Source organism: Arabidopsis lyrata, assembly GCF_000004255.2.
Source record: "Arabidopsis lyrata subsp. lyrata unplaced genomic scaffold ARALYscaffold_6, whole genome shotgun sequence".
Lineage (NCBI taxonomy): Eukaryota > Viridiplantae > Streptophyta > Magnoliopsida > Brassicales > Brassicaceae > Arabidopsis > Arabidopsis lyrata.
The window spans coordinates 10,588,060-10,595,977 of NW_003302550.1; the positions used below are offsets into that span (position 1 = coordinate 10,588,060).

General features: G+C 36.0%; 2 protein-coding genes across 2 annotated transcripts; one reads left to right on the plus strand and one right to left on the minus strand.

The window, feature by feature from the left end:
• Positions 1-1,724: 1,724 nt before the first annotated feature.
• LOC9310257 (histone-lysine N-methyltransferase ATXR6) lies at positions 1,725-3,646 on the minus strand. The gene is made up of 6 exons (XM_021022908.1): positions 3,234-3,646; positions 3,017-3,100; positions 2,715-2,944; positions 2,421-2,521; positions 2,103-2,318; positions 1,725-1,949 (listed from the first exon to the last, which is right to left on the minus strand). Exons 1-6 carry the CDS (start codon positions 3,490-3,492, stop codon positions 1,790-1,792), a joined length of 1,050 nt encoding a protein of 349 aa, XP_020878567.1. The 5' UTR covers positions 3,493-3,646; the 3' UTR covers positions 1,725-1,789.
• A 357-nt stretch (positions 3,647-4,003) lies between these two features.
• LOC9310258 lies at positions 4,004-7,624 on the plus strand. The gene is made up of 7 exons (XM_021021755.1): positions 4,004-4,425; positions 4,712-4,843; positions 5,282-5,821; positions 6,141-6,217; positions 6,308-6,443; positions 6,829-7,032; positions 7,405-7,624. Exons 1-7 carry the CDS (start codon positions 4,012-4,014, stop codon positions 7,462-7,464), a joined length of 1,563 nt encoding a protein of 520 aa, XP_020877414.1. The 5' UTR covers positions 4,004-4,011; the 3' UTR covers positions 7,465-7,624.
• Positions 7,625-7,918: the final 294 nt, after the last annotated feature.

The following is a 7,918-nucleotide window of genomic DNA, read 5'->3' on the forward strand; positions in this document are numbered from 1 at the left end:
ATGTCATTTAAATCATCAGTTTACCATTTTTGTTGGTTTAAATCATTAATTTTAGACGAAGTGATTTAAGTCCTTACTTTTATGTTGATTTTTATTTTAAACATGAATTTTAATTGATGAAGCCAATTGAGACACATCGCTAACTCGCTAAAGAGATCAATAAGACGATGTCATCGCATAACTGGCACTTCAAAGCTGTCGCATAATTTTTCTTCTACACCAACATGGTTTCCATCTCCCTCTTCGTCCGATTGCTCCGTTTTAGCCAGTTAACAATATGTCTCAATTGGCTTAGTCAACGAAAATTCGTGATTAAATTGAAAGTCAACATAAAATTGAGGATTTAAATCACCAGGTCCACATAAAACTGAGGATTCAAATCACCAAGTCCAGAGTTCATGATTTAAACCAACAAAAATGATAAACTGATGATTTAAATGACATTTTTCCCTTATAGATATTATTATTTACTTACTTAATAAATAAGGAACTAAGCCTTTTACCCTTTTTCTTTCTCCTTTTCAATGCCCTCCATAAAATTATAAACATTTAATTGCACCGAGAAGAAACTACACTTTTCCAAAATAAACAAATTAATCCGTTTGAAGTTAAAAAAAAGAATTAGTAATGAGTATGTTTTATTTTGTATAAAATTAGGATTTGTAAATTTTGTGATGGTTTACTAGTTTAGTAGTTACGATTGCCAAATATTAAGGAGACAAAAAATGGTGGGGGTGGGGTTTTCTCTTTTGTGTGGGTTTTCTATATCCTCACATCGTTTATTGATACTGTTAAAAACACTAAACTCTTAAGAAATTAAAAATTACACCCTACTAACTAATACCTTTTTTTTTTTTTCGTCCCCCTACTAACTAATACCTAAGAAAAAGGATTGAAAGTAATTTCTATGAATCTCACCAAAAAAAAAAACATGTGAAAGGCACCAACCTTGTAAGTTAGATTCGAAATGGTGATATGATTTACAATATATGTACGTACAATTAGTTAAATCATTGATAACGATCGATCTATCAAAAAGAGTTTGGTGGATAGATATGGTTTCAACTATATATCATTGGTGGATAGTATTTGGGCATACCATGCTTAAATATGTCAAAATGAGTTAAAACCCGTAAATTTCCCCGAATCTGTTAATTTTTTTAATAAGTAATATCTCGACATATTATTTTTTGTTTCTCTAAAAAAAATATCAACATGCTGTCCAAAAAAAATGAATGAATAAAAAAATAAATATATGTCGAGATATTATTTATCAAATTGTCTCATAGGTATGTACGATCCATCAAAATTGAATAAATTTGTTGGAGAATGCAAAAAAAAATGAAAAATGTAAGTTGTGTGGTCTTAAAGGAAGATTGTGTCCCACAGTGATCTGAAGGAATCAGAAAGAAAGTTTTTTTTTTTGATGTAAACTCTCAAAGTCGCTTGAAGGTACTGTCAGGCTCTTTAGACTTAGGCTCTTTGGACCATTCTATTTCATTCATTATTCCTCCTAGCTACTACTATCTCTTTCTCTCTTTTCCTTAGCGTACCAACAATCTTTATTTTCTTCAATTTATTCCCATTTTTGTATTTTACAAATAGGAACATCAATTATTACAACAAGATTTCACGTTTTGATCCAACTTGAAGTAAGGCTTTGCTTCATGGTCTAAAAGCCCAGCTAAAGCATGAAGAAAGACAAAAACACTAGCACCATTTTGTTTTTTCTTGATGAACAAGCAACATTGAATAGGTTAGATGAATTTTCTTATGTATTTCACAGGGTTTATACAAAATGTTCAGTTGGATACTCATGTTCATAACCGTTGTAATCATAATACAATCTTTCCCCTTTAGATATGTCTCTATTAGCTACGAGAAGAACCCTAGCTTCTCCGTTGATGTTGAATCTCACACATTTCAGGTTCTGCTTCTTCCTTCCTTCTCTGCAATTCACAAAATGTCAACAAACACAAATTAGGGCCAGCAATACTAGAATGTTTCCAACTAATTCAGAAGCAGGACCAGAACAAGGAGCTCAGGTGTTGTGACCAGAGAGTGGACTTTAAGGAACCAAATAGAAGAGAAGAGAAACTCACGGAGAGTGATTGTTGATGCCGCTGATAAACCGCGCAATGTTACTGCGTCTGTCAGGGCAAATTACTAGACATTGCGAAGGATCAGAGGCATGAAGTAGAGTCATCATGCTGTCTCCATCATAGTCATCTTCTCTGTTGCTCAAATAATCAACATCCCCAACGTACTCTGTGATTATGGTCCAGTCTTTTATAAACCTGTCCGCCTCTACTGTGAACCTGTTCAGATTGAAAAAATTAGACTTCAATATACCTACATTGATGAATGCATTACTTCCTGTTATAAAGGTAAATAGAGAAGCTAGTAAGAAGGTGAAGTACCCTTCATAAGGATCGAAGACGACCATAAGTGGCGGGCATTCACCGAGGTCCATCATTTTCTTGCACAAGGCTAAGGTCTCTACGCCTTCTTTAGATAGAACCTGTACAACATTTAATAAAAATTAATTATTTCTGTTTATACTCAACTCAAATGAGAATGCAAATACTTTCATGAAGACCAAGAATCAGTGTTCTGTTGATGGAAACTAATCACCAAACCTATCAAATGGTTCTCTTTACACAGGATGTGATTGAAGAAGAAAAAGCAATTCATATCAACTTAAAAATAGATACCTGCATGCCTCCTTTCTCAAAAGCAGCTTGATTTGCAGATCCTGGAGCCTTTCCAGATACATAAGTAAGCTCATTGCTAAACTTAGTGTTGGAAGCTCTCAACGCAGTGGCGAGAGACGCCATTTGCTCAAGTCTCCTTTGAGGATCATTGCTAGGATTATACGGAAGAAGCCTCCTCTTCTTCTTTGACATCACCAAGCTATTCTTTTTCCGTTTCTTCCCAATACTATCTGCAAACATCTTCCTCTTTAGATACCTATATTCTAGGGCTTTAGATTTCTAAATCTGCAAAAGTTACATACCTGAAGAATTTGAGATTTGAGATGAGTCTGGTGACCGCTTAATCCGGAAGAAATCTATGATCTTAGTCTGAACAAGAGGGAAAGCTGCAGATTCACAAAATCAAATCGAAGATAGAGATCAAGAAACCCATAACACTAAAAATCTAAAGCTCAAAAACGAATCAAAAGAAGGAAGCTTTGAGATTAGAGACATGTGGGTATTGTGAAAAAAGCTTACATTTAGGGATCTGGTGTTTGGAACAAGAAGGGCAGAACCAAGAGCCTTTGGGAACTGAAACGAGGATTGGTCTGAGACAAAATAAATGAAACCCTTTATCGCATTTGTCGCAAAGAAGCAGCTTTGCAGGTTGTTTCCCGGAGCTGCATTCTTCGCAGACTGTATCCCAATCGGAATCGGAATCTTCCGCCATGTATTGCTGCGGTGGTTCGGATCTAGGGTTTGACGCTTGGGTTCTTCTTCGTCGCACAGCTACCATTGTTTACACTTTTTGATTACCAGAGAAAGAGAGAGTGAGAGATTATAAATGTGAGATTTGACCGAGGTCAGTAGCAGAGTTCGCGCTCTGGATTCACCGGATTTTCCCGGGGAATTTTAATTTGGCGCCACTGTTACGGTTTCTGATTTGCAGATCCGGTTTAGTTTGGTTTTATATAACCGGTTTTCAGGAATTAGGAGTAGGCTGGGCATTTAGATATTCCAATCGGTTCGGTTCATAGATTTCGGTTTCCGGTTATCTCACAAAGAACCGAAGTTTATTTCGATTTTCTTCGTGTTCAGTCCAAATAAAAACTAAATAACTAATTAATTTTATAAATACTTAATTTTACTATATTTAAGCAGAGTTTTCCTATATATTTAGTTAAATATATTAACTGTGAATATATTTTGTTAATTCATTTTGAGTCCTACTAAATGCAGATTCAGTTCAGATAAGAATGAATTTTCGGTTTGGTTCAAACCGGACTAACCAAAACCGACATAAGACTCTACTTCAATGCAACTTTCAATTAATTTTGTTTTTCTTCTTACAATGGAAACCAATCTAAAGATCTATCTAGTTTCATCCACCGACTCGTCCGAGTTCACTCACCTGAAATGGTCTTTCACTCGTTCTACGATCATCGCCTTAGACGCCGAATGGAAACCACAACATTCCAATACGTCGTCGTTTCCGACCGTCACTCTCCTCCAAGTCGCATGCCGACTCAGTTACGCCACGGATGATGATGAAGTCTCCGATGTTTTCCTTATTGATTTGACTTCGATTCATCTTCCGTCTGTGTGGGAGCTATTGAATGAAATGTTCGTGTCGCCGGATGTTTTGAAATTAGGGTTTCGGTTTAAACAGGATTTGGTTTACTTGTCTTCGACATTTACTCAACATGGTTGTGAAGGTGGATTCCAAGAGGTGATTTGCTTGTGAAAGTTTTTAACTTTGCTTCTTAATTTTAGTTTAATCTGTGAAAAGTTCGGAATTTTTGTTGAAACTTTTCTTAGTAGTTTGGATTGTAGTCGAATTGTTATCAAAGTTTTTACCTTTAGCTCTGTTATTTGCTACTGGACTTAAATTTCTTGTGTTTGGATCATGTGTGGTGTTTACAGATAGGTAAGTATTGATTTGTGTGTTTATTGACTTCTGTTGAAATGGGATTGTTGAATTGTGTTTTTCTTATGTGATTTGTTGATGTGAATAGGTGAAACAATACTTGGATATTACAAGCATATACAATTATCTGCAACATAAGCGGTTTGGGAGAAAGGCGCCAAAGGATATCAAGAGCTTGGCAGCTATATGTAAGGAAATGCTGGACATCTCTCTCTCAAAGGTTTGTCAATGATTTTCTGAAAGAACTTGACTTTTGGTGATATTGAATTAGTTGTCGTTACATCTCAACTCTGGAAAATAAGAGTAGCTTTATCTTTCCGGGAGATATGTTAGTTGTTTTAGGCTGTCTACATATACCTAAAGAAGTAGATAATGTAAGCAAGATGGATGGATTACTCCTTAATACCTTCTGCTATGGAATGTTTAGACATTAGTTTTGATTGTTTAGGGACTAGGATAGATCTTCATACCACGGTGAATCTCTCTGTCTCTTTAGTTAAATCATTTACATCACATGTATCTTAAGGAAAATAATTTTCTTGGTTCTTTTGACGTTTAGATACACGTTTCTAGTGGCTTGAATGCTTTTCTAAGGTTGGTGGTAGGTAGAGAAAAGTACTGTTAACAAGGCTTTCCTTAACCGGGTTTTATTCTTTAGGAGCTTCAATGTAGTGATTGGTCATATCGTCCTCTTACAGAAGAACAGAAACTATACGCTGCCACAGATGCTCACTGCTTGCTCCAAATATTCGATGTATTTAAGGCGCATCTTGTTGAAGGAATCACAGTGCAAGATTCTAGAGAGAAAAATGTTGGCTTACAAGAAATTCTTACTGAATCGGATTATAGCAGTAAGATTGTCACGGCCAAACTTTGCAAGGCTACAGATGTAATCAGATCGATGTCAGAAAATGGTCAAAACATAGCCAATCGAGTGGTTTCTAGAAAAACAACACTAAACACGATGCCGATGGATGAGAATCTGTTGAAGATTGTCAGGAAGTATGGAGAAAGGATCCTGTTGAAGGAATCTGATCTTCTACCAAATAAACTCAAGAAGAAAACAAGAAAACGTGTCTCCTCAAGCTCTATGAACACAAATAAGCATTTGGTCTGTTCTGCAGACTGGCAAGGCCCACCCCCATGGGACCTATCTTTAGGCGGTGATGGCTGTCCTAAGTTTCTTTTGGATGTGATGGTAATTGAATCAATTTCTGTCAATCTTTTGTTTCTTGAATCACTGATCTTAGATTTTCTCACAAAATGGGAGGGAAAGCAGTTTTCTTGAATTGGTATTTCAGTTTCTTGATCATGAAAAATTCGGTTAAATTTGTTCGCTGAGCTTTTACCAAAAAACTTCTCTGCTGTTATGACAAGGGTAGTTTTATTTTATGTAATTGAAAAAATCAATAATTTGACATCATCACCTAGTTAGGATCTTTGTTTCTTGAATGTAACCATGTTTCAGTAGAATACATGTGGTATCCTAATCAGTTTCTTATTAGACTACTCTCTAGGTTGAAGGTTTAGCGAAACATCTACGTTGTGTGGGGATTGATGCTGCAATTCCACACTCGAAGAAGCCAGATTCAAGGTATTTTTTTTCCGATGCTGATATATTATAATATTTCCGAAACAATATCTGTTTAGGGTTTTCTAATTGTGATGTTGACACAAATTCCAGGGAGTTGCTTGATCAAGCATTTAAAGAGAACAGAGTTCTATTGACAAGAGATACAAAATTGTTGAGACACCAAGATTTGGCAAAGCACCAAATATATAGAGTCAAGAGCCTTCTAAAAAATGAGCAGCTACTAGAGGTACAAACAAAATTAATTCTTAACGTATGAGCTGTTATGCAAGATCTGGGATGTGGCATGATTTGGTTTACTGGATTTATTAATCGAAAGCAATACCTAAACTGGAAATTTTGCCTTAAAGAATTAGGATCTCTTAACGAGTTTATTTTTAACTAAATCTGAGTGAAACATATCAAACCTCAGCTTTTAATGCAGTATAACAAGTAAATAAATAATCAGTTGATCTTATCTCCTACACTGCCTGAGTTTATGGTTTGTTTCATGATTCACGTTTGGATTCACTAAGCTAAAGTAACCTCATCTACTCATTGCGCAACCACGTTTCTTACATTCAGTAGAATGATTATAGATTTCTTCTGAGTTACTGAAACAATAAGCTGCACAGGTGATAGAGACTTTCCAGCTAAAGATCAGCGGAAATCAGCTGATGTCAAGATGTACGAAATGCAATGGGAAATTTATTCAGAAACCTCTAAGCATTGAAGAAGCTATTGAAGCAGCAAAGGGTTTCCAAAGAATACCCAACTGCTTATTTAACAAAAATTTAGAGTTTTGGCAATGCATGAACTGCCATCAGCTATACTGGGAGGTAAGTTACCTATCCCATCTTTTACCGTTGTGCATTCTAGTTTCCGAATGAGTATACCGTATGTCAATATCATCTGGTCCATCTATTTATTTGATACGGAATAAATTGTTTGTTTTGCTGATTGAACAGTCAATTCAGTCTAAACCATTTTTAGTTGCCAAGGATATTTATCAAATCAGTAATACACAATTAATAATTGTATGAAGATACATAATTGGTGAATTTGAATCTTGATATATTTAAAACTTCTTCATGTGATCATGTCTTAGAGCAGAAATCATCTCCACAAGATTCAGAATTTCCTATAGCTCTGATCTGTTCTGTCTCTAATAGTCAGTGTCGAGATACTTAATGTTTGTTGTGTGGTTTCAGGGAACTCAGTATCATAACGCAGTCCAGAAGTTCATGGAAGTATGTAAGTTGAGTGAGTGATTCACGTGAAGTGTTTCAGATCACTCTCACGTGATGTCAGTTCCTCAAGTACTTTTATCTTGTCTCTGAGGAAACAAGATGTGTACTGTTTTAGATTGTTTTACGAAGTTGAACTCATAGTTAAGTCTTGTGTAATGTTTTAGATTTTTGGTGACCGGCAGTGATGGTGATAGGTCCAGTGTAGTTATAAAGAGAGATCCTTGTAGAAGAGACCGCTTCAACGATGTCGAGAGGGACCTCTGACAGACCAATGGAGTTAAACTTCGGTCTCTTTGTTCCTGTTCCACCAAGAAGGTTCTGAAAATTCTCATTGTCCATCCTTAAACGAAGTCTTTTACCTCCTCGAGCATCTCCTCCACCTCGTCTTTTACCCCCATATCCTCCTCGAGCATCTCCTCCACCTCGTCTTTTACCCCCATATCCTCCTCCTCGAGTATCTCCTCCACCTCAAGAA

Coding starts and splice junctions, on each gene's coding strand:
- LOC9310258 (XM_021021755.1), top strand. CDS start 4,012: ATGCAACTTTCAATTAATTTTGTTTTTCTTCTTACAATGGAAACCAAT. Junction 4,426..4,711: donor GTGAAGGTGGATTCCAAGAG/GTGATTTGCTTG, acceptor TGATGTGAATAG/GTGAAACAATACTTGGATAT. Junction 4,844..5,281: donor TGGACATCTCTCTCTCAAAG/GTTTGTCAATGA, acceptor TTTATTCTTTAG/GAGCTTCAATGTAGTGATTG.
- LOC9310257 (XM_021022908.1), bottom strand. CDS start 3,492: ATGGTAGCTGTGCGACGAAGAAGAACCCAAGCGTCAAACCCTAGATCC. Junction 2,522..2,714: donor TTGAGAAAGGAGGCATGCAG/GTATCTATTTTT, acceptor AATGTTGTACAG/GTTCTATCTAAAGAAGGCGT. Junction 1,950..2,102: donor GGCATCAACAATCACTCTCC/GTGAGTTTCTCT, acceptor TGTGAATTGCAG/AGAAGGAAGGAAGAAGCAGA.